Raw genomic sequence first — 25,670 nt, 5'->3', positions numbered from 1 at the left:
ACATGTAGACCTATCAAATACAGAAATAGAAATCGCTGTAGGTGGTGGCAGGTAGAGAACATTTCCACTAGTCTACACCCGAGAAGATAACGGTAACCGTTGCAGGTGCTTTGAAACAGTTGTTAATGATATAGTTACGTTTTTAAATGTACCAGATTAACCAGCAGGGAATCTTCTTGTGTCAGTCCAAACCGTAGGTTTCGTTATCTTTTTAAAACTAAACAGCACATAGTCTCATCCATCGAACCTCGGAGCAAACAATCCATCTCAAATTGTAGGCTATCAAGCCCAGAATTTAAGAAAAGGGATGGACTTCCTTGCTGGCTGCATAGGAGGTAAGTGAGAAGTAGCTGCTCCTGTACATACTACTGCCCCATTGCTATTAACGTACTTGCTAACTTAGCTTGCTAACTTACTTCTAAATAATATGCCGGTATCCTATGTTCGGGTTAAGCCATTTAAAGCAACACCAAAGAGTTTTTTGTACCTTAAAATAATGTTTCCAAAATCGTTTCAGTGGTTCATCAACTCGTAACAGGGTGAACGGCAATTCTGCATTCGCATCGCGGCCCTCTATCGGCTAAAACCGCACTAGCAGCTATGTAAGTTTGCCAGATCGGGTAGCGGATCTGTAGTTCATAGTGGAATGAGACATAAGAAACTACAGATTTGACTTGCATCTTGCATGCAAATCGTGCAAAGTCATGCTAAATATTCTACCGTCTGTGGACATTGTTATTTGCAAAGCCGGTGCTGGATAAACAAATGGCGTACGTGCGACAGAGGGAAAGTTCTTTGGCGTTGCTTTAATTCGGACTGCACGTCTACCAGACAGTTCATATGCTGATAGGGCTTATGATGAAATCGTCTGGACCTGTACTTATGTGAGTGAACACGCACGTTATGTTGCAGCCGTAACGTTATTAGAGTTGGCTGTCATCCTTCTCAGCTAGCCACACTGCATACATCTGAAACGTTCACTGAATTAACTGTCACATGGCACTGCGTAGACATGACTTTAAGCTGCACAGGTAACAGACATGGCATCCTTCCCTCCCAGCTGAAATGGTCCTGCTAGAAGATGTATTTTTGTTATCTTTGGTTGGATGTGCACCAGTGATCAAGCATCTCAATAAGCCTGTTATATCAAAAAAAAAAAAACTCCAGAAGTCAGGTAGAGATCTTTGAAAATTAATTATCTTGAATTTGCAACTGCTAAAGGTGCTAGCATGACTCTGTACTCAGAACCATAGAATGGCTCAGTCTGTGCTGTACCGTACCGTAAGGTTTGAGGAAGGGCTGAGAATAGAATGGCATGCACACACCCACACCACAGCCAATGGGGAAACCCCAAGCAGGTTGTCCCATTTTGACCATGTGGTTAGTGGATATAGTGCCACACAACTTCTTGATGGTTCTCCAGGTGTTGATGTAAGAATTTGTACCATAAACAGGCACATGTTGGTGCAAATAGTCAGATGCAGTATTGTGCAGTATAAAAGATTCAAGGGGCTATACCTGTTTGTCAAAATTGCAATTGGGTGAAAATCACTGTCACTCATTCTCTTGGCAAAGTTAAGCACAGGCTTGTCAGTGGAATGCTGAGGTCACAGCACTAAACCATAGGACACATTCCAGCCCAGGATGCCTCACTCTGATTGGCCAGGAGGAGCCAGTCCCCCCTGACATAGCCAGCCCTTGTGAGGGGATCATCTGATATGTTTGGCGTCTAATCAACACAGTCGGGCTGTGAGTTTGTGTGTGTTTGTAGCACAGTAGGGGGACACAAGCTTAACCACACTTAAACAAACTGAGTAGTGGTGGTTGGTTCTGCTCCATGCCTTTCACAGGGCATACAGTTCAAGAGGCAAGCACATGTGTCCTGCCACAGACCAGGCTGCCTCTTACACTTCTCGTCTCAGCACAGGGCAATACTGCCAAAATCCGATTGAAAGCAAGTCAGACATTGTAAGACTTGTTAACGGCCTGGATGGCCTATGTCTATTGTTGTGTTGTATTGTGTTGAATAACACTGTTCAATTGTTGCCATTGTGTTGAATAAAACTGTCTGTAAAAAAATGACATGCACATTGACAAAGCAACACAATGCAAAGCAGTCCATATGTTTTTGTTGCTTTGGAAAAATGTTGTGGGTTTGATGTTTGTTTCATCCCTGTGTAGCCACATCTCCAAATAAGCAGAAGCCTATTTCTGTAATCACACTTGTTGGCTCCTGTACAAGTGCTGTTTACTTCAGCCTGGGAAGAAGTCTTTTTTTTTTTTCAGAAAAAAAATCTGTGGCATCAGCCTCTATAGTTTCGACTCTGGAGGAGCAGGAATGTTGTTTTCCTCACTGCTGGGATTGTTGTGTTGGTTCATCAATGCTGCTTTGCTTGTCAGGTTGAAAGGATAGGGGTTGATTTAGGTGCACTCAATAAGGGCTCCCAGTAGGTTGGTTCTTGTAATAAGGAAGAGGGATCCCACGTCTTTATATAAGAGAGTATAGCTTAGCGGCATTTCCCTGAGGATATTTTTACAAAGTGCTCCATATATCCCATATATGCCTAATGCTTACTCCTCTTCTCTCATCCCATGTTCTGTTCTCCTCTCTTCTCTTCTTTTCTCTCCTCTCTTCTCCGTTCTTCTATTCTCTTCTCTCCCTGTCTCTTTTCTCCTCTCATCTCTTCTCCTCTCTCCTCCGTCCTCTCTATCTGTTTCTCTCCTGGCTGCAGGTGCTGCTGGAGTCTTGGTAGGACATCCATTTGATACCGTGAAGGTGAGCAGTCTTTTAAAGAGCTCACATTGCACTGTTAAATAAACCAGTAAGCTACATTATTTAGCCTTACTTGACCCCATAAAGAAATGTTGGTTTCTCTGAATGGGGACAGTTACACAGTGTGTTGTCTTCCTGATCCCATAGAAATCTGATAGGAATGCAGTCTAAAATAACAAACAGTAAAGAGGAAAGCAGAGGAAACTATTCCTGTTATTAGTTTGTTAGCATGTCTTTTAGTGATATGGCTTATATGTCCAACATCTATCAGTGTATCCCCAGGAGCTTGGACTTCTGTTCACATTACCTTGTTGATATCTGTTAAAGATGAGTTGTGAGCATGATCGGTATGTCTGTTGTTTGCATCTTTCTTGACAGGATTAGGACAGATGGTAATAAAGTTCTAATTATAAACATGTTACAGATCAGCAGTAAATAAATCAACTGCAAACATGTGCAGCTGTTCTAGTCAGATTTCGATTTCCCGTGAACTGGTAGAAAAAAACTAGAAATCGCAGTGACCAGACTAAATCAAGTTGTCATATATAGCCTACCTGTCTTGCTTTTCTTCAGAAGTGGATTCTCAGATTGGCTTTCAGTCTAAATCCTTCTTGTTGCCATAGAGATGTCTTTTTAGAGAGCAGAGCTTAGAATGTGTCTGACAATCACTCAAGAAGTAGAATATCGTCCACTTTTACTGTTGAGAGTGTAGGACCATTACTGGTCATTGATCATTTATAGTAAGTAAAGTAAAACCCTGTCTGTAAAAGTTAAAAGTTATCGTCTTTGAATCCTGAAATACTAGTCTCTAAGAATAAGCTGCTGTGTTAGCTTGCATACGTGAGTGTGTAGGGTTGTCTCAATAGCCCTGTTTACATGCACACTATTTTCTTAGTCGGATTGAAATCATTCAGATTGAAGATGTCAGACCAGCTGTTTACATGGCAAAATAATTTATTCTAATCAGGTGTTTATATACACATACACATTCAGAATAGCCATGTGACGTGCACACATTAAACTCTGTCATCTGTTTAGTATAGTTATGAAGCAACAGCTTGGAGCTCATGTTGGAAGTAAGGAAGAGAGGTGAACATATGAAACTGCATTTTTGATGTTGTCACTTTGGAAATGATGATGTGCTATTTTGGTTTTAGATCTTTGTCGGTGGTGTCATAATTGTCTAATGTGTAGGCTGTGGATGAGATGTTTAGAATATCAACCAAAGCATGCAGTTGTTTGTTTATAGTTTGTTTATGTTACAAGACGGGTAATGGGCATGTGCAATTTGAAAATTCTGCAATCTGATTCAGCGTTTACATGGCTGTTCTAAAAAGAATACAGCATCCCTTTTGATCCGAAAAAAAATCCAATTGAATTGGCCAATTTTCTAATCGGATTCTATGTGCCCAATGTAAACCCACCTAATGCCTCACCGCTTCTCTTCTCTCTTATCGTTCCTCAGGTCAGACTTCAGGTCCAGAGTGTGGAGAAGCCGCTTTACAGAGGAACCTTCCACTGCTTCCAGTCCATCGTACGCCAGGAATCGGTGAGTTTACCCTTCATGGTGACCACTCCGCAGAACTAATCAGCAGATTAATGACCCAAACTTTGCATATTGAATGCAAATGTAAAATGTATATCATAGGTCTGTATTATAAATCCAATCCATGGATATTTCCATTACATATGGACCCAAACATATGGATCATTCATATAGAAATGTCTATGAAAATGGATCTATTGACAGACACAAGCAGGGTCACCCAGCCAGAAGCTTTTTCCTCTAATGCATCCAGAACCACTTGGATCTGGTTTTGCCACCAGATCTGTTTTGGATTTAGAAGGATAGCCTGATCCTCTACTGAAAGCCTTTTCTCAATGGAGATGTTTCTCTTTTAGTCCAGGACTAGGCTTAATTCATGAATAGGAAACTGGCCGTATGTGTATAACTGTCTCAAATATTTTCAACATCATTTTGGTCAGGCAATTAACTGGAAATCACTAAGTGAATGACTGTCCTCTCCCCTGTCAGATGCTGGGGCTGTACAAAGGTGTTGGCTCGCCCATGATGGGCCTGACATTTATCAACGCCATCGTGTTCGGTGTCCAGGGCAACGCCATGCGCTTCCTGGGTCAGGACACGCCCTTGAACCAGTTCCTGGCAGGGGCGGCAGCAGGGGCCATCCAGTGTGTGATCTGCTGCCCCATGGAGCTGGCCAAGACACGCATGCAGATGCAGGGCACAGGCGAGAAAAAGAAGTCGGCGCGGAAGGTCTACAAGAACTCGCTGGACTGCCTGGCGCGCATCTACAAGCGCGAGGGCGTGAGGGGCGTCAACCGTGGCATGGTGACCACGCTGGTGCGTGAGACGCCCGGCTTTGGTGTGTACTTCCTGGCGTACGACGTGCTAACCCGCGGGATTGGATGTGAGCCCGACAACCCCTACATGATCCCGAAGCTGCTGTTCGCCGGTGGCATGTCGGGCATCGCTTCCTGGCTCTCCACGTATCCGGTGGACGTGATCAAGTCGCGTCTGCAGGCGGACGGTGTGGGAGGAGTGTATCGCTACAGCAGCATCATGGACTGCGTGCGGCAGAGTGTGGCCAACGAGGGCTGGATGGTGTTCACGCGCGGACTCACCTCCACGCTGCTCCGAGCGTTCCCCGTCAACGCCACCACCTTTGCCACCGTCACACTCGTGCTTATGTACGCACGTGGCGAGACCAGCGGGGCCGGTGACTGTGAGTCTGCCCCGGTGGAGACGCAAACGCAACACAGCAGCTCCCTGCAAACCCAACCCAACAGCCTGTGAACACACACATTGCAGACTTGACCTGAGCAAAAGACACACATGTACTGTATGTATATAAGACCTAATATGCAACTAAACCTATCTATGTTTTCTTTCTTTTACAATATGCCTTAAGAAGAGAAGTTTAAGGATATATGGTAAAGAAAGACGTATTGGCATTGGCATGTACGTGAAAATGTAACTGCTTTTTTTTCTGGAAAAAACATCTGAAGGTTTAGCAAAAATGGAGATAAGAGGTTGGATCTGAACTGTGATCCTGAATGACCAGCCACTCTTCTGCTCCTTCTCCTTTTCTCCTCTTCGCCTTCTGTGAAGTCCTACTGCTGATGACCTTGCCTTTTACTACGCAAACACACCAGACATGGCAGAATCTTGTAGCATGAGAAATTTATATTTTCTTTGTATGCAGAGTAAGAAACTTACTAGTTACTAGTGGAATTTTATTTTCGTGATGATATACTGTATGTATGCAATATATTTATGTGATGTTTCCTTTTATTTCTGCTATCAGAACCAAAACTACCTCCTGTAAGGAAATCACATGGAATCCTAGTGTTCCTTTGGAGGACACACTGTTATAAGAAAAGCTTGTGAATTATCACAAAAAAATTTGGGGTTCTTCAAATGACCTACGTTTGTGCTTCAATTTTGCTAATTGGACAAGTGGACAAGTGTTAATGTTAAACATTGACATGAGCCAGAGGTTAAAGGTGCTCTAAGCAATGTTTTGCGAACAGCAGCAAACATGTCCTCACCATCTGCTAGCTCCATCCACACTGCAAAAAAACAGGGTTTCTGTGGACAGCCCGGGCTCCAAAAACGGCAACAAAAACAGATCGGTCCAACCTGGACCTTGAAACAAAACTAACTGTTCCAGCCAATCACGGACGAGATGCGCATTCAGGAGAGTTTCAGTTGCACAGGAGGGTCCTTGTCCTTGTCCTTGTCCTTGGTATGTAAGGAGAAAACACGCTTTACCACTGCGTCCCTGTCTGGTAAATGTACTGCTCCTTTGATGTTCTTCCGTGTGTCTTTTTTGGATATGATGTTAGTTGAGCTAGACAATCCTTACATTGTCTGATTAAAAATACTGACCTCTAGCTGAGGTGCATAGGAGCACTTAGGGAATTTTCTCTTGGGACTTTTCCACCAACAGAGAACAGACATTCTGGCTCATGCTTCAGATGTTGAACTGTTTGGAACATTTTGAAAAAATAAATCACTTCAGAACCGGAAAAGTTGGTTCGGAGCTAGAAACAAAAGGTTTTCTTAGTTTAGTTGATTTTCTTGTTACCAGAAGTGGGTGTGACATTCTTCAGTTCAGTTGGCACCAAGATTTGAAGAATTCTGAACAGAACCAATTCCGAAACGCCCCATGGGTTAGAACCACTGATTGGCCCAGGTATTAAAGCATTGACAGGTTTTAATTGGTCCAAAAGCACTGGATTTGTATTGTTAATAGGTCTGCTGCCCCTTGTGGTCAACTGGTCAACCAATGTAACCAGTGGCATAATATACTGTGAGTATGAATATATGGATGAGTTTTAGATTAGTAGACTTCGATCCATGGATGGTGGTTCCCACCGCTGTAAATATAAAAGCAAATGCTTTTTTCATGAGATCTTGGAAAGGTCCAAAGTTGTCTGTGGGAAAGAGGAATCAGGCTGATGAGAGAGGGCTTAATGAATGTAAAATGGAGAATCTAAACTAGATTCTTAGAATGCGCCAAAATAACCTGGATTAAAAAGATACACAGGTGAAGCTGCTAAACAATGACGATGATGGTGATGAAGATGAGGATAATGCTGCTACTACTGATCAGATGTCAGGTTGTCTTGGTCATGACATGGTCAAATCAAATGGTTAAAATGGGAATGAAACACATGACAGTGAGAAGAGGCAATTCATATGTAATGTGTTTATTTCTTCTAGATTACTTTTAAAAAGAATGTACATATTGTATTTCAAGAAGTTGTTAATATATTCCTCTCTGTTGCATTTTGCTTTTGGGTTTTAAAATAACCACTGTTGTTGTTCTGGAGTAAAGAGTAATGTAAGTACATGTAGAGAGAACTCAAGCAGACTATTTTTGTAAAATGTACTTTAACTTAAATGGTTATACAGTATATAGTTGGGATGCTCCTGTTGCTGAACAAAATTATTTTTGCCCAACTGAAGTTGCATACAGTTTGAAATAAAATAAAATAAAAACTTAAGCCTTTTTTATGTTCATTCTGTTTAACATGCTGATAAGTATACTTGGTCCTCCTAAATGGGTAGTTACTATAAGTTAAAAGTCAATTATTGTGGTAGTCTTCACTATGGTATCTTGATGCCTCCATTTTCCATTCCTTCAGCTTCCTGCAGGGGTCAGTGTTGACCACATTTTATTTCATGGTGTTCACATGGTGTGATGTCTGTTTCTGATGAGGTCCTTCTCCAGCCTCAGGAGGATAACAGGTGCTAATAAATATGGAGGTTAAAGTTATATTTCTGTAAATTCTGCTTCTCTATCAAATAGCATTAAGAAAACAATTAACAAGATTTCTTGTTCTCATTCAACTTTTATTCAGCCTGTTACCATTGCAACCAACACATGCATTTGCTTTAAAATGGATCTACATACAGAGCTAGCTGAAAGTAGCTATAATTTCCGTAGGGTAGAACTTATTGCCATTTCCCCACTCTCACTAATATCACAAACTGCAACTATAAAAAATTAAATGCAATTTTAAATGCAGTTTACTACAGGAACAGACCAAGCAAATAGCATTATAACAGATGGTACGGTAGATTAGATTCAACTTTATTGTCATTGTGCAGAGTACAAAGACAACAAAATGCAGTTTATACTAACCAGAAATGCAAAAAAGCTGAAAATTGCAGTGTGATATACAAAGTATAGACAGGTGGTGCATAGATACACAGTACAAAATACAGTATATAGTGCAGTGTAGACAGTAGTGTACAGTTGGTTTACAGTAATATCAATTAAATATAAATATGTGCAGTGTATTAGCAGTAACCTTATAAGAGCAGAATAAGGGTCTGTTGAGGAGCCAGGTTGTCACCGAGATGCATAGCTGACATTTTAGTAGTAATGCCTCCCGGAGGAAAGTGGGTTAAACAGTCTTTTGGCTGGGGTGAAAACAGTCTTTGATGATGCTGCGGGCCTTACACAAGCATTGCTTGCCCTGGATGGCCTCGATGGAGGGGAGTGAGGAACCTGTGATGCGTTACGCAGTTTTCACCACCCTCTGCAGTGCTTTCCGGTCGGGGGCAGAGCAGTTGCCATACCATACTGTGACACAGTTGGTGAGGATGCTCTCGATGGTGCAGCGGTAGAAGTTCACCAGGATCTGCGGAGACAGGTGGACCTTCAAGTCTCCTCAGGAAGAAGAGATGCTGGTGCATCAGGGTAGAGGTATTGAGGGTCCAAGAGAGGTCCTCAGAGATGTGGACACCCAGAAGTCCCATTGATGAGAATGGAGATATGTGTGCTAGCTAATGGGGGTATGTGAGCTCTTTGGTCTTCTTAGTGTTGAGAGCCAGGTTGTTGTCAGTGCACCACGATGTAGGTGCTGAACCTCTCTCCTGTATGCTGTCTCTTCGTTATTGCTGATGAGACCAATCACCGTCATCTGCAAACTTAACAATGGTGTTAGAGCCATGTACAGGTAAGTAGTCGTGGGTGAAGGGGTAAAGGAGAGGGCTCAGCACACATCCCTGTGGTACGCCTGTGTGATGATTGAGGAGGTGTGTTTATCTAACCTAACAGCCTGAGATCTGTTGGTTAGGAACTCCAGAATCCAGTTACAGAGGGAGGTATTGATGCCCAGTTCAATGAGTGTGGTGATCAGTTTGGAGGGGATGATGGTGTTGAATGCTGAAATGAACTCAATGAACTGCATTCTCTGGAGTAACACACAGGGTCGCGATGCGTAAGTGCCGCCATCTTGGTCTAGGCCTATCATATGTTTGATGTTGCCACTAGCAAAAGCCTCAAGTATAAACATTATTAATATTTTTCATCATGAAGTACTTTAAAACAACATTCAACAGAGAGACCCCACTTTAATTATTGCATTGCAAGGACACTTCAAATTATCAAATTCTCAGGTATCCTTACAACAGTTTAGTCAGGTTAACAACAGTTGGCTACTGGAGAACAATGAAGTAGCCAATTCACCTCAGTACCAGAGCAACCAACTGAGACTCTATGGGTCGGATTTTGCTATACTGGATATGAGAGCTATAAGAGCTACTAAGGCTAGCCTATGTCTTAGTGCAGTGGTTTTCAAAGTGGGGGCCGCGAGAGGGTGCCAGGGGGGCCTCAGCAAATTGGAGGGAAAAACAAAAGCAACAAATAAATACATTTGAAAAATGTCAAATATACCTATTACTATGAGGGTGTTTATACAATGCCATTATAATAATGTGACGCATATCTGAACATTATATTTTCCATGATAATGACTGGGAATAATAGTCGTGATAGCTCTCATATAGCAGAAAGCCCCAAATAATTTTTTTACGCACTGTATGCACCATCGTGAAGTGGCTAAAATAATTATTAGGATTAGCTTAATGTATTTTTACATTTGCCGTAGTATTGTCGATGGGTTTAATAAGGGGGTCCTTGGCCAGAACCTAGTGGTATTTGGGGGGCCTTGTCGTGGAAAAGTTTGGGAACCCCTGGCTTAGTATACACAACACTAAAATAGGTTAGGTCTAGCTATTTTCTCTATCACTCTGGTCTAGCCTATATGGATGCTCAAGAGGGCTACATAAAATAAACGTTCCACTACATGTGGTGAATAATTGTGATCCATCTTACTATTTTACTACTGCTCCTACTTATATTGCCTCTTTTTTGTTACATACAAGGGCTACTCACTGGCACCTAGGTTTGTCACTTTGCTGTCCCCCACATTGAATCCACGTGGTGAACGACAACATTAGAGACAGCCTGACGTAACCCGGAAGTTACCAATCAGAGTGAAGGTGACCGAAGAGGGGGAAGTTGTGATCATTTCGCCTCACCGATTGGACAGACTCGTTCCTAACAATGACGCATCTACACAGCTCCCCTGACATGTAGACCTATCGCGGTAGGTAGAACAGGTACTGTCATATTTGAAAAAGTTTGTAGGCCTACTTCTACGTTTTCAAATGTACTAGCTGGGGATTTTTGTGAGTCGGTCTAACCTGGAAAGAAGGCTTTAGTTATTGTAGCCTAAACCGAAAAAGCACAAGTTTAAACTAAGGCTAGGCCTACTTAAGAAAATATGGATTTCCTAGCAGGCTGCATTGGAGGTAAGTTACACATGCTGTATCATACTAAAGTCTGATCATACTGCCCTTTGCTAACCGTAGTGTAGCCTACTCAATCTTTTCTGGTACTCTGATCTGATGTTCAGGCTATTTAAGGTTATTTAAGTCGTAGCCTACAGCTTCTTTGCACATGAATTATTTTTTAATTTCCACCAGGCTTTTGTTGGCTGACTGGCTGAACGCCTCAACCCATCCTTCCTGTCAAACCTGTTCGAGTCACAACATGTTTAGTCCTATTTTATAGCCCTACACCTACAGATGGGTTAGCCACAGAATGCGTTTATATTGAATGCTCTCTCGTGGAGTGGAATGCTAGCATGAAGTTGCGTACGAATTCTGAACAGAACCAATTCCGAAACGCCCCCCCATGGGTTAGAACCACTGATTGGCCCAGGTATTAAAGCATTGACAGGTTTTAATTGGTCCAAAAGCACTGGATTTGTATTGTTAATAGGTCTGCTGCCCCTTGTGGTCAACTGGTCAACCAATGTAACCAGTGGCATAATATACTGTGAGTATGAATATATGGATGAGTTTTAGATTAGTAGACTTCGATCCGTGGATGGTGGTTCCCACCGCTGTAAATATAAAAGCAAATGCTTTTTTCATGAGATCTTGGAAAGGTCCAAAGTTGTCTGTGGGAAAGAGGAATCAGGCTGATGAGAGAGGGCTTAATGAATGTAAAATGGAGAATCTAAACTAGATTCTTAGAATGCGCCAAAATAACCTGGATTAAAAAGATACACAGGTGAAGCTGCTAAACAATGACGATGATGGTGATGAAGATGAGGATAATGCTGCTACTACTGATCAGATGTCAGGTTGTCTTGGTCATGACATGGTCAAATCAAATGGTTAAAATGGGAATGAAACACATGATAGTGAGAAGAGGCAATTCATATGTAATGTGTTTATTTCTTCTAGATTACTTTTAAAAAGAATGTACATATTGTATTTCAAGAAGTTGTTAATATATTCCTCTCTGTTGCATTTTGCTTTTGGGTTTTAAAAATAACCACTGTTGTTGTTCTGGGTAAAGAGTAATGTAAGTACATGTAGAGAGAACTCAAGCAGACTATTTTTGTAAAATGTACTTTAACTTAAATGGTTATACAGTATATAGTTGGGATGCTCCTGTTGCTGAACAAAATTATTTTTGCCCAACTGAAGTTGCATACAGTTTGAAATAAAATAAAATAAAAAACTTAAGCCTTTTTTTATGTTCATTCTGTTTAACATGCTGATAAGTATACTTGGTCCTCCTAAATGGGTAGTTACTATAAGTTAAAAGTCAATTATTTTGGTAGTCTTCACTATGGTATCTTGATGCCTCCATTTTCCATTCCTTCAGCTTCCTGCAGGGGTCAGTGTTGACCACATTTTATTTCATGGTGTTCACATGGTGTGATGTCTGTTTCTGATGAGGTCCTTCTCCAGCCTCAGGAGGATAACAGGTGCTAATAAATATGGAGGTTAAAGTTATATTTCTGTAAATTCTGCTTCTCTATCAAATAGCATTAAGAAAACAATTAACAAGATTTCTTGTTCTCATTCAACTTTTATTCAGCCTGTTACCATTGCAACCAACACATGCATTTGCTTTAAAATGGATCTACATACAGAGCTAGCTGAAAGTAGCTATAATTTCCGTAGGGTAGAACTTATTGCCATTTCCCCACTCTCACTAATATCACAAACTGCAACTATAAAAAATTAAATGCAATTTTAAATGCAGTTTACTACAGGAACAGACCAAGCAAATAGCATTATAACAGATGGTACGGTAGATTAGATTCAACTTTATTGTCATTGTGCAGAGTACAAAGACAACAAAATGCAGTTTGCGTCTAACCAGAAATGCAAAAAAGCTGAAAATTGCAGTGTGATATACAAAGTATAGACAGGTGGTGCATAGATACACAGTACAAAATACAGTATATAGTGCAGTGTAGACAGTAGTGTACAGTTGGTTTACAGTAATATCAATTAAATATAAATATGTGCAGTGTATTAGCAGTAACCTTATAAGAGCAGAATAAGGGTCTGTTGAGGAGCCAGGTTGTCACCGAGATGCATAGCTGACATTTTAGTAGTAATGCCTCCCGGAGGAAAGTGGGTTAAACAGTCTTTTGGCTGGGGTGAAAACAGTCTTTGATGATGCTGCGGGCCTTACACAAGCATTGCTTGCCCTGGATGGCCTCGATGGAGGGGAGTGAGGAACCTGTGATGCCTTACGCAGTTTTCACCACCCTCTGCAGTGCTTTCCGGTCGGGGGCAGAGCAGTTGCCATACCATACTGTGACACAGTTGGTGAGGATGCTCCGATGGTGCAGCGGTAGAAGTTCACCAGGATCTCATGGAGACAGGTGGACCTTCAAGTCTCCCTCAGGAAAGAAGAGATGCTGGTGCATCAGGGTAGAGGTATTGAGGGTCCAAGAGAGGTCCTCAGAGATGTGGACACCCAGAAGTCCCATTGATGAGAATGGAGATATGTGTGCTAGCTAATGGGGGTATGTGAGCTCTTTGGTCTTCTTAGTGTTGAGAGCCAGGTTGTTGTCAGTGCACCACGATGTAGGTGCTGAACCTCTCTCCTGTATGCTGTCTCTTCGTTATTGCTGATGAGACCAATCACCGTCATCTGCAAACTTAACAATGGTGTTAGAGCCATGTACAGGTAAGTAGTCGTAGGTGAAGAGGGAGTAAAGGAGAGGGCTCAGCACACATCCCTGTGGTACGCCTGTGTGATGATTGAGGAGGTGTGTTTATCTAACCTAACAGCCTGAGATCTGTTGGTTAGGAACTCCAGAATCCAGTTACAGAGGGAGGTATTGATGCCCAGTTCAATGAGTGTGGTGATCAGTTTGGAGGGGATGATGGTGTTGAATGCTGAAATGAACTCAATGAACTGCATTCTCTGGAGTAACACACAGGGTCGCGATGCGTAAGTGCCGCCATCTTGGTCTAGGCCTATCATATGTTTGATGTTGCCACTAGCAAAAGCCTCAAGTATAGAGACCCCACTTTAATTATTGCATTGCAAGGACACTTCAAATTATCAAATTCTCAGGTATCCTTACAACAGTTTAGTCAGGTTAACAACAGTTGGCTACTGGAGAACAATGAAGTAGCCAATTCACCTCAGTACCAGAGCAACCAACTGAGACTCTATGGGTCGGATTTTGCTATACTGGATATGAGAGCTATAAGAGCTACTAAGGCTAGCCTATGTCTTAGTGCAGTGGTTTTCAAAGTGGGGGCCTCAGCAAATTGGAGGGAAAAACAAAAGCAACAAATAAATACATTTGAAAAATGTCAAATATACCTATTACTATGAGGGTGTTTATACAATGCCATTATAATAATGTGACGCATATCTGAACATTATATTTTCCATGATAATGACTGGGAATAATAGTAGATAGCTCTCATATAGCAGAAAGCCCCAAATAATTTTTTTTTTATGACTGTATGCACCATCGTTGAAGTGGCTAAAATAATTATTAGGATTAACTTAATGTATTTTTACATTTGCCGTAGTATTGTCGATGGGTTTAATAAGGGGGTCCTTGGCCAGAACCTAGTGGTATTTGGGGGGCCTTGTCGTGGAAAAGTTTGGGAACCCCTGGCTTAGTATACACAACACTAAAATAGGTTAGGTCTAGCTATTTTCTCTATCACTCTGGTCTAGCCTATATGGATGCTCAAGAGGGCTACATAAAATAAACGTTCCACTACATGTGGTGAATAATTGTGATCCATCTTACTATTTTACTACTGCTCCTACTTATATTGCCTCTTTTTTGTTACATACAAGGGCTACTCACTGGCACCTGGGTTTGTCACTTTGCTGTCCCCCACATTGAATCCACGTGGTGAACGACAACATTAGAGACAGCCTGACGTAACCCGGAAGTTACCAATCAGAGTGAAGGTGACCGAAGAGGGGGAAGTTGTGATCTTTTCGCCTCACCGATTGGACAGACTCGTTCCTAACAATGACGCATCTACACAGCTCCCCTGACATGTAGACCTATCGCGGTAGGTAGAACAGGTACTGTCATATTTGAAAAAGTTTGTAGGCCTACTTCTACGTTTTCAAATGTACTAGCTGGGGATTTTTGTGAGTCGGTCTAACCTGGAAAGAAGGCTTTAGTTATTGTAGCCTAACCGAAAAAGCACAAGTTTAAACTAAGGCTAGGCCTACTTAAGAAAATATGGATTTCCTAGCAGGCTGCATTGGAGGTAAGTTACACATGCTGTATCATACTAAAGTCTGATCATACTGCCCTTTGCTAACCGTAGTGTAGCCTACTCAATCTTTTCTGGTACTCTGATCTGATGTTCAGGCTATTTAAGGTTATTTAAGTCGTAGCCTACAGCTTCTTTGCACATGAATTATTTTTTAATTTCCACCAGGCTTTTGTTGGCTGGCTGGCTGAACGCCTCAACCCATCCTTCCTGTCAAACCTGTTCGAGTCACAACATGTTTAGTCCTATTTTATAGCCCTACACCTACAGATGGGTTAGCCACAGAATGCGTTTATATTGAATGCTCTCTCGTGGAGTGGAATGCTAGCATGAAGTTGCGTACTCCAAGGTTCCTGGATGGGCTGAGAATAGAATGGCATGTATACACCCACACCACAGCCAATGGGATCCCCACAAAAGTTGGCCCATTTTTACCACGTGGTTAGTGGAAGCAATGGTCCTCCCCCCCATGATCTTGCTCCAGCATTAATGTGTGAGTGTGTAGCCTACCATAAAAAGGCACAGACAGGAATGTTGGTCAATGTTGGTGCTTCCTCTTACAGTCAGATTGTTTTCTGGATAAAATCTATGTGATACTTAGCTGGGCAACCAAATAACCAGTTGTGATTGGATGATCATGACAATTAAATTTGCCTACTGATGATTAAAGGTATCCAGAAAATAAATTGTTGCCCAATATCAATGGGATTAAGCCAGAATATTTACCACATAATGAGGAACATTACCAAGCAACATTGTTCAAAAAGTTGCCCCATGTGTCGTCAGCTTTTGGCGACTGTAGAGCTCCCCTTGGAGTCGAGATATAAAATTTTACTCTGCCATTGTAAATAGCCTACTTCTCATGGATTGTTCCCCCTGTACACAATGACAATGCTTTTGTTGTGGAGGTGAAGTATTAACAACAGGCAAAAAATCTCCAAAGAGTAATGTTTCACGATTCTCATGAGATGTCTTCGGGTCGACCTTGGAGTTGCCTTAGGCTACTGTCTATGGAAATTGCATGGCTGGTTCTCGCGTTAGTGACTATGGCTATGCTAGGTGAACGATTCCCCTACAAGTTCGTACACCATCAAATTGATTTTGTGAAGGTTATATTAAGGTGAAAGGTAATGTTGCATAGTGTACCTTTAAGGTTTTATCTGTAGCCTAGGCCTACTTATACTTCTGAAAAGGTCTCTGCCTTTGAAATTGGCATGACTCATTTCAGGGGAGGCTACTGAAGCTTGGTTTACATGAATTGAAACATAAAAGTGATAATAGAAAACATTTACACATGACCCGCCCTGAGCACAAAACTGACACAGCAGGTCCTTTTGACAGGATCATATTATGTGTTTGTCATCCAGTCCAAACGGTCTGGCTGTGTGTGTGTGTGTGTGTGTGTGTGTGTTTGTGTGTGTGTGTGTGTGTGTGTGTGTGAGTGGCATGGTGAGGGGCTACGTCATGGCTGTCTTGGTTAAGATGACAAACTTGGCTGAGCAGTCGAGGGTTAATCTCTGCTCCATGTGTGAAGCCAAACAGTTTGAGGGATACTCATAACAACATGTGATCTTGTCCTGCCACCCAACTGCACACAAATCTGGCATTATCGCTTAATGTTTGTCCATTATTGATATTGATGAACACAACAACAACAACAACAACAACACACTGCCTTAATTTGTCTTGACATTGATATGCTAAATGAAACTGTCGGTTATTAAAAATAAATGAAAGGAGAGGAAATGTTTAGGCCTGTGTAACTTAGAATAATGTCAAATACTGAGAGGGGAATGAATGTGAGCTGTGTTGTTAATTTCTTCCATTCATCACCAATGTCTCCAAATAAACAGTACCGATGTAAATGCCAATTCTAGCTGGAGGTTCACCTCAGCCTGGGAAGAACTGTCTTTTTTAAAGAAAAAAATAAATCAGCAGTGTGTATAGTTTTGGCTAAGGAAGAACAGGAATGTTGTGTTGATTTATTTGTTGATTTGCGCTTGTACTTAAACAAGTAGACTTGTAGGGGTTGATTTAGGTGTGTTCCTTGGAGGGTACCCAGGGGTCTTGTTTATGTAATAAGGAAGAGGGATCCCACGTCTTTATATAAGAGAGTATAGCTTAGCAGCATTTCCCTGAGGATATTTTTACAAAGTGCTCCATATATCTGCCTAATGCTGACTCCTCTTCTCTCATCCCATGTTCTATTTTCTTCTTTTCTCTTCTCTCCACTCTTCTCTCCTTTTTTTCATGTCTCTTTTCTCTCCTCATTTTCTCCTCTCCTCTCCTCTTCTCTCCTCCGTCCTCTCTATCTGTTTCTCTCCTGGCTGCAGGTGCTGCTGGAGTCTTGGTAGGACATCCATTTGATACCGTGAAGGTGAGCAGTCTTTTAAAGAGCTCAAATTACACTATTAAATAAACCAGCAAGCTACATTATTTAAATAAACCAATACGCACATTGTTTAATCACTAAGCTACATCATTTGATGTATCTGAATGGGGCCAGTGTGTTGCCTATTTTCCACAGAAATCTGATGAAAACACAGACACAGTTTGGAATAGTGAACATTGCATTTGATTATCTTATTGCCATACTTAAAAATACAGCTTTTAATGTTTTCAAATAACAAAGAAATCATTGACTCACCAATGGTTACCTTAACAGCAAAGTAAATGGTTGCTGTTGTAAGTTAGTTATTGTGCCAGCCACACTCTCTCATGGACTCTTTTTTTGCCAAACTCTGCAAAACACATTCTCATACAATAAAACACTTTTTGCATTGCAATGCACTTATGATGCATAACAGTAACTACAAGTGGCTAAAAGTAAACACAAATAAAGCACAGTAGCCATATTTCAACACAATGATTTAAAATTGATCACACTTGTTTCAAATGATGTGATACAGCCAATATACTGTAAACCAGTTCAGAATGCAAGTAGGTTGTTGAACATTAGAATCCTTTTATTTTGTCCCTTGCATTGTAGACTTTACACTGCAATGTACTTCTCATTTACAGTACTGAAAATTCTTTTTTTTTTTTGTAGTTTTCCAATACTTTAATTTTACTGACTTTACAGTACCGTGAATGCTGAATCCACTGAGCTATCTTTCTCAAAACGTTTTTAGTTTTGTCTCATGGTTGTCTTAGTGTCTATGTTGCAAAAATTCTGCAATCTAATTTAGCGTTTACGAGGCTGTTAAATTCTGAAAGGAATACACCACCCCTTTCAATCCAATGAAAATTCCAATCAGATCAGCCAGTTTTATACTGAGTATTTCTAATCGGATTTCTAAGGATTTTATATGAGTATTTCCAATCGGATTTCTAAGGATTTTATATGAGTATTTCTAATCGGATTCTATGTGCCCATGTAAACCCACTTGATGTCTCACAGCTTCTCTTCTCTTTTCTGCTGCTCCTCAGGTCAGACTTCAGGTCCAGAGTGCGGAGAAGCCGCTTTACAGAGGGACCTTCCACTGTTTCCAGTCCATCGTACGCCAGGAATCGGTGAGTTTTATCCATGGTGACCATTCAGGGAGTCAGGTTGTGGTTTGATTTCACAGTCAGCACACATCATGTAGACCCTCTGAAACTGATTGTGATTTCTTACGGTTACCGTAGTGTGTAGTTAACTTCCTCAGCCTCAGAACCATATCCATGAATACATTTTTTTCTGTTGACAGTTTTTCTGATTTATTTCACTAAATTGACCGGTGAGTTTAGATACTTTAAAAAGGCATCTACAGTTGTGTAGTAGTAGGTATCAAGGCCACAATCAAAGCCACCAGCCCATCTTGGAAATTTAGGATCTGTTAATGTTCCCATCAATTATTGATGGTACATTTAATGTTGTGACACCATAATACTAATACTTATACAGTCTTTCATATCATTCTGTGAGTAGTTTGTTCGCCATCATTGAAAGTGAAAGTAAGCAAGTAATAGGCTACGTTTCTATGCAACATCTGAAACTTTCAAGTTCTGTTGGCGATCTATTTGTGTTCTCAGTAGATGCATGAAAGGGTAACCAAATAACTGTAAAACTCCTGAAGTTTCTTCTTGTTTTGTCATGTAGCCGTATAGCCTACTTAAATGTATTGTTATGATCAGAAAAAAAATCCTGACCATGTCAACATAGGGCGAACAGAACACCGATGCAAAGCGGAGTTGATATGGCAAGCCAGTTTAACGTGACAAACAGAAATAGCCTATTCTCGCAGAGTCGCTTGATAAGCAGCCGTTTTCCACACGCCAAAGTGGCACAGTACTTGCCATAATTCAGCCTGCAATACAAAAATATACTCGCCATTGGCGCTTGGTCAGTGCCAATTTTGAGCCCTGGTTGCTAGGGTGTTGATAAGGTTCATATGGTAGTTGCTATGCTAAATAAAGTTGTTGCTATGCTGGTTGCTAGGGTAATCATATTGGTTGCTATGGTGGATGCTAGGCTGACATAGTGGTGGTTGCTAGGTTGTTGCTAGGGTACATATGTTGGTTGCTATGCCAAATAAGGTGGTTGCTATGCTGGTTGCTAGGGTGCTATGGTGGATGCTAGGCTGACATAGTGGTGGTTGCTAGGTTGTTGCTAGGGTACATATGGTGGTTGCTATGCTGGTTGCTAGGGTAATCATATTGGTTGCTATGGTGGATGCTAGGCTGACATAGTGGTGGTTGCTAGGTTGTTGCTAGGGTACATATGTTGGTTGCTATGCCAAATAAGGTGGTTGCTATGCTGGTTGCTAGGGTAATCATTTTGGTTGCTACGGTAGTTGCTAGGTTGACATTATAGTGGTGGTTGCTAGGTTGTTGCTAGGGTACATATGGTGGTTGCTATGCTGGTTGCTAGGGTAATCATATTGGTTGCTATGGTGGATGCTAGGCTGACATAGTGGTGGTTGCTAGGTTGTTGCTAGGGTACATATGTTGGTTGCTATGCCAAATAAGGTGGTTGCTATGCTGGTTGCTAGGGTAATCATTTTGGTTGCTACGGTAGTTGCTAGGCTGACATAGTGGTGGTTGCTAGGTTGTTGCTAGGGTACATGCTAGGGTAATCATTTTGGTTGCTACGGTAGTTGCTAGGTTGACATTATAGTGGTGGTTGCTAGGTTGTTGCTAGGGTACATATGGTGGTTGCTATGCTGGTTGCTAGGGTAATCATGTTGGTTGCTACGGTAGTTGCTAAGTTGACATTATAGTGGTGGTTGCTAGGTTGTTGCTAGTGTGACAGCTGCAGGCCGTTCTTCCTAAGCTTGTTTTTTGTTAATGTCTCAAAAAGTATAACGTTTACAAAAATATATAGCAGCCATGTCCATTTGAAGACCTATGTTATAAAGTTTGAACAAAGTTTCTAAGTTAAATGGTTCCAGTGACATAGCATACAGAAAAAGTGGTCAGCGGAATAATAATAACTAGAAATGCAATTCCAGGAAATTACCAGTGCATGAAAATGCAAAAAATATGATGTAAAATATACAGATTAAAAACAGATAATTTAGAGATAGTTACAATGGTCTTGCTAGGTTACATATGATGGTTGCTAAGCCAAATAAAGCGGTTGTTATGCTGGTTGCTAGGGTAATGTTGTTGGTTGCTATGGTGGTTGCTAGGTTGACATTATAGTGGTGGTTGCTAGGTTGTTGCTAGTGTGACGGCTGAAGGTCGTTCTTCCTGCTTGCGCACTTTCTTCTCTCTCTGTGTCTTTGTCTCCCTCCTCGCAGGTAATTGCTGGCGTGGGCGTGGCTAAGGCATTTCCATTACACTACTAACCAGCAGGTGTATAAAGGGTACTCCGTGCACCCCTGGAGGGGGGCTGGGCTGCTTTTGGTATCTTTTGGAGAGTTGCCGTCTTTTTCTTTCCTTTTGCATCCATGCATTCACAGCACACATTCACTACATGCACCCTTGCTGGCATACTGATACTCATTACTGATGAAGATAACGTATTGTTTACATTTATTTATTTATTTAATAAATATGTGAAAAGTTGGTCCTCTTATGGTTTGTCCTCCTTTGTTTGGTTATCAGACACAGTTGGATGGAAGGTGTCTTGCATTCTTGTTAATAGAGTTAATAGAGTACCGAAGTTTGATGTTCTATTTTCATGATGGCAGTTTCACTGGATCTAAACAAACTTTTGAAGTGGCTTCAATAGCATTGAATGTAGACATGTGGCATTATTTCTAGCTGATTAATTGTTTTAAATGTAGGCTATAGCCATTTAAACATGTTTTACTAGAGAGTGTGTTAAGCCCGCCCACCGACTCTATACACAATGTGATTGGCCTGATCGAACTTTAATTTTTCCAGCTCGCAAGCCAACGGAGAGTTGCTAGACTACCCTGGCTGCAAATTTCTAGGCTAAAGTGAAACAGTTCAAGTTTAATAATCATATGGAAAAACATTTAAGCACAATAATATTACATTACATTTGGCTGACGCAATTAAATAGTAAGTAATTAATAATAATAATAAGAAGAAGCCTAGGAAGAACAATACAGCGCATTTTCATGTACTGCAATTATGAAAAAAATTCATATTAACAAAACGAAATTCAGTTTAATATTATACTATATTTTATATGAATATTATATTATGTTATATTCATTTTATATCAAATTTAATATTAATATTTAATATTAACAAAACCGAATTTGTTCATTCAACCTTTATTTATTCTCGGAGATTCTTTGAGGGTAGTGCTCATTTTCAGTGAAGTCGAGATTACAGTAACAATGAAATAACAAGAGATATAGTAAAATAATTGTGGTTAATAAAACAAAATAAAATAAATAATAAGATAACCTACATACCATTATAGAGATTAGAAATACATAAAATATTAATAATAAAATAATAACAATAATAAAATAACATTTACTTAAAACAGGTATTTACAAACCATAACTCTAAAAGAATTAATGAAATAAATGTAAGTTGAAAAGATGAGTCTTTAAACCCCTCTTGAAAGTCCTAAAGCTATTGCAAGAACGCAGAACACTAGGCAACTCAATCTACCAACGCTGGTGCAAATAAATCACTGTTTTACACCATTTACGAGGCTCAAAGTAGCTCCACACTTCATTGGTAGACTTCCGAGGGCCCTGACATTTAAGACGAGACATTGAGAACTTTGAAAAAGCACTGATAGTTTATTTACAAGACAATTTATACAGACAGTACCTTCAGGAAGTTTACCGTTCACCGGCATCTTGAATTTAGTCACGATAAGTCGAGCGACGAGTACGATTGAACAGGTATGATAAGGGATCAGATTCCAAAAATAATTCTGTGGAAATTCCAGTTTGCTGCTAAGTGTGGAGCTACTTTGAGCCTCGTAAATGGTGTAAAACAGTGATTTATTTGCATGGCTAGGCCGATGCCCGATAACCTGACTCTCGCCAGATGAATTTTGTTCCGCCTAGCTCAACTCCTCCATCTGGGATCAATCCATTGAAGTGTTGCTTCAGAAGGCTGGGCCTAATCAAAAAATGCTTGCATATGATTGGATAAGCCACTTGTCCGTCATCTATTGACATGCTACTTCAACCACTCACATCGAAGCCAACCCGTGACGCTGATAACAGTCTCACAGTCGCTTCTACGCTATGTCACATCTATGAAACTCCCGCCCTCGTCCCTGATTGGCTCTACCATAAAATCTGGTGCAGAAATCACTCTCAACGGAAGAGGTCCCAGATGGATGTGAGTGAAGCTAGGCGGAGCTAAGCGGAACGAAATTCATCTGGCGAGAGTCAGGTTAGATGCCCGAGGCACCCTCATCGCAAACCTGTTGGTGGCATCGGCTAACCAGATTTCGGAGTGCAGGGGACAAGCCGAGATGAGCTATGAGACAAAAGTTCACACTCGGTATAATGGTTCAACACATTTTAGGTCAATATCACACCGAAATTCTCCTTTAATACAACCCTCAGAAGTGCTTAGCTGGATAAGTGGGTTTTGGAATAGCTCCTCCCAAAGTGTAACTGCCTCCATGGCACATAAATGACAGACTTATGTCAAGGGCAGAATGTGCACATTCTGAAAAGTGCTTAGTAGCATGCTTTTTTAAACTTAAACAAAAGGGAAAGTTTGCCCCTATAAGAAGAAAGAGTGACCTCTTTATTAGATTTTAATCTGTTTGAACTGTGTTAAGATAATGACTTGATATCCTAAACTGAATGACCATTCTCTCCCCTCAGATGCTGGGGCTGTATAAGGGCATTGGTTCACCCATGATGGGCCTGGCGTTCATCAACGCCATCGTGTTCGGTGTCCAGGGCAACACCATGCGCTTCCTGGGTCACGACACGCCCATGAACCAGTTCATGGCAGGCTCAGCAGCAGGGGCCATCCAGTCTGTGATCTGCTGCCCCATGGAGCTGGCCAAGACACGCATGCAGATGCAGGGCACAGGCGAGAAGAAGAAGTCGGCGCGGAAGCTCTACAAGAACTCGCTAGATTGCCTGGTGCGCATCTACAAGCGCGAGGGCCTGTTGGGTATCAACCGCGGCATGGTGACCACGCTCCTCCGTGAGACGCCTTGCTTTGGTGTATACTTTCTGACCTATGACCTGCTGACGCGCAGGATGGGTTGCGAGCCCGACGACCCTTACATCATCCCCAAACTGCTGTTCGCTGGTGGCACGTCGGGCGTTACCTGTTGGCTCTCCACGTATCCGGTGGACGTGATTAAGACGCGTCTGCAGGCGGACGGTGTGGGGGGCGTGTATCGCTACAGCAGCATCATGGACTGCGTGCGGAAGAGTGTGGCCAACGAGGGCTGGATGGTGTTCACGCGCGGACTCACCTCCACGCTGCTCCGAGCGTTCCCTGTTAACGCCGCCACCTTTGCCACCGTCACACTCGTGCTTATGTACGCACGTGGCGAGACCAGCGGGGCCGGTGACTGTGAGTCTGCCCCGGTGGAGACGCAAACGCAACACAGCAGCTCCCTGCAAACGCTCCCAGATACAGTGCAGACTTCACCAGAGTAAACAAGACACCTAGATGTAAGACATGTCCCATATATACTGTATGCAGCTAAATTTATTTTTGTTTTCTGTCTTTTACTATGTGCCTAAATGATGGTTCTGAGCAGTGATCCAGAGCATACATAAGAATGGATTTCTTTTTTCTGATTAAAACACTAATCTGGTTCTGATTCACTGGATATTGGGCACTGCAGTGAATACAGGGGTGCAGTTCATACATGTTTTTTTTATTATAATTTGCATGAAACACTTATTTGCATAAAAAATGTTTATACACATTGCGGCTAATGCATAGGAGCATACAGTATTATTCAAACACTCCAGGCAGATTCATGTAGCATAACAAACATATTTTCTATGTAAGCCCAACAACATCCAGGGGATTTTATTATTCTTAAAAAAAAACAACAAAAAAAACATAAATTGTTATTTATGTATGAGATGTATTTATGTTTGAAGTTTTCTATCATTTCTGCTTTTAGAGCCCAAACTACCTCTTCTAAATAAATGATGAGGTAAACATGAAATGATGGTGTTCCTTTGGAAAACACATTATTATACTATATATAATAAAGATAATGACAAGAACAAGGCTATAATATCACAAAAAGGAAGATATTGGGGTTAACACCTGTCAGATATGTTACTTATGCCTATAGTTTAGATGAGTGGACTTAGATCTACACAGAGCTCTGTACTGTATAGGCTCTTGTTTGGATGAGAAGAGTCTGTTTCCCCCACCGCTGTAAATATAAAAGTAAATGCTGCAATTTCATGAGCCCTTGGAAAGGTTCAAAGATGTCTGCAGTAAAGAGGAATCAGGCTGATGATAGAGGACTTAATGAATGTACTGTAAAATGGAGAGAGAATCTAAACTGGAGGAGTTTAGAACGCACAATTGCCCCAATAACTTTGGGTGGAGAAATAAAAACTGGATTGAAAAGATAGGCTACTGCTAGATAGGCTACTGCTAACCGAGGATGATTATGATTATGATGATGATGATGATGATGATGAAGATGCTACTGATGCTCAGTAGTTAGGCTGTCTCACTTGACATAAAGTTTGGTCAAGGACATGATCAAATAAAATGGTTTAAAGTGGAAAGACACACATGATAGTGAGGCAAAGATCCAGTGAATACGGAATGTCCATATTTTGTTTTTAAAAGAATGTAAATATTGCATTTTAAGTTTCATGTTAATATATTTAATATATATGAATTTTGGTTTGAAATGAACTGCTGTTGTTGGTTGGTTGATTGTTGTTTTTAAACTAACCACTGTTATTTTGTTGTTCTGGATGTCACTGAAGAATCAGCAAATGTCGAGAGAACTGGAGCAAACTATTTTTGTAAAGCATTCATAAAGATTTACTTTAAATGGGTTATTAAGTGTAGTCAGCATTATGACTATATACTATATGTTGCTGGAACCAAATTGTTTTTGCCTAACTGAAGTGACATTCAATTTGGAAATAAATAAATAAATTGAGCTTCTATGTT

General features: G+C 41.1%; 1 protein-coding gene across 6 annotated transcripts; it reads left to right on the top strand.

The window, feature by feature from the left end:
• Positions 1-20: 20 nt before the first annotated feature.
• Positions 21-25,664, top strand: slc25a29 (solute carrier family 25 member 29). Of its 6 annotated transcripts, XM_048249638.1 has the most exons (6): positions 10,665-10,904; positions 14,737-14,973; positions 17,504-17,547; positions 18,600-18,683; positions 20,894-20,999; positions 23,375-25,664. In XM_048249638.1, exon 6 carries the CDS (start codon positions 23,375-23,377, stop codon positions 24,167-24,169), a length of 795 nt encoding a protein of 264 aa, XP_048105595.1. In that variant the 5' UTR covers positions 10,665-10,904; positions 14,737-14,973; positions 17,504-17,547; positions 18,600-18,683; positions 20,894-20,999; the 3' UTR covers positions 24,170-25,664. The 6 variants fall into 6 exon arrangements, with proteins under 6 accessions (XP_048105592.1, XP_048105595.1, XP_048105594.1 ...); XM_048249637.1 differs by lacking the exon at positions 20,894-20,999 and having other exon boundaries at positions 14,737-14,960; XM_048249636.1 differs by lacking the exon at positions 20,894-20,999.
• Positions 25,665-25,670: the final 6 nt, after the last annotated feature.

The sequence above is a fragment of the Alosa alosa genome, chromosome 8, assembly GCF_017589495.1.
Source record: "Alosa alosa isolate M-15738 ecotype Scorff River chromosome 8, AALO_Geno_1.1, whole genome shotgun sequence".
Classification (NCBI taxonomy): domain Eukaryota; kingdom Metazoa; phylum Chordata; class Actinopteri; order Clupeiformes; family Clupeidae; genus Alosa; species Alosa alosa.
Note: the sequence above shows the minus strand (reverse complement) of the source record. Positions and strands in the feature narration are given on the sequence as shown.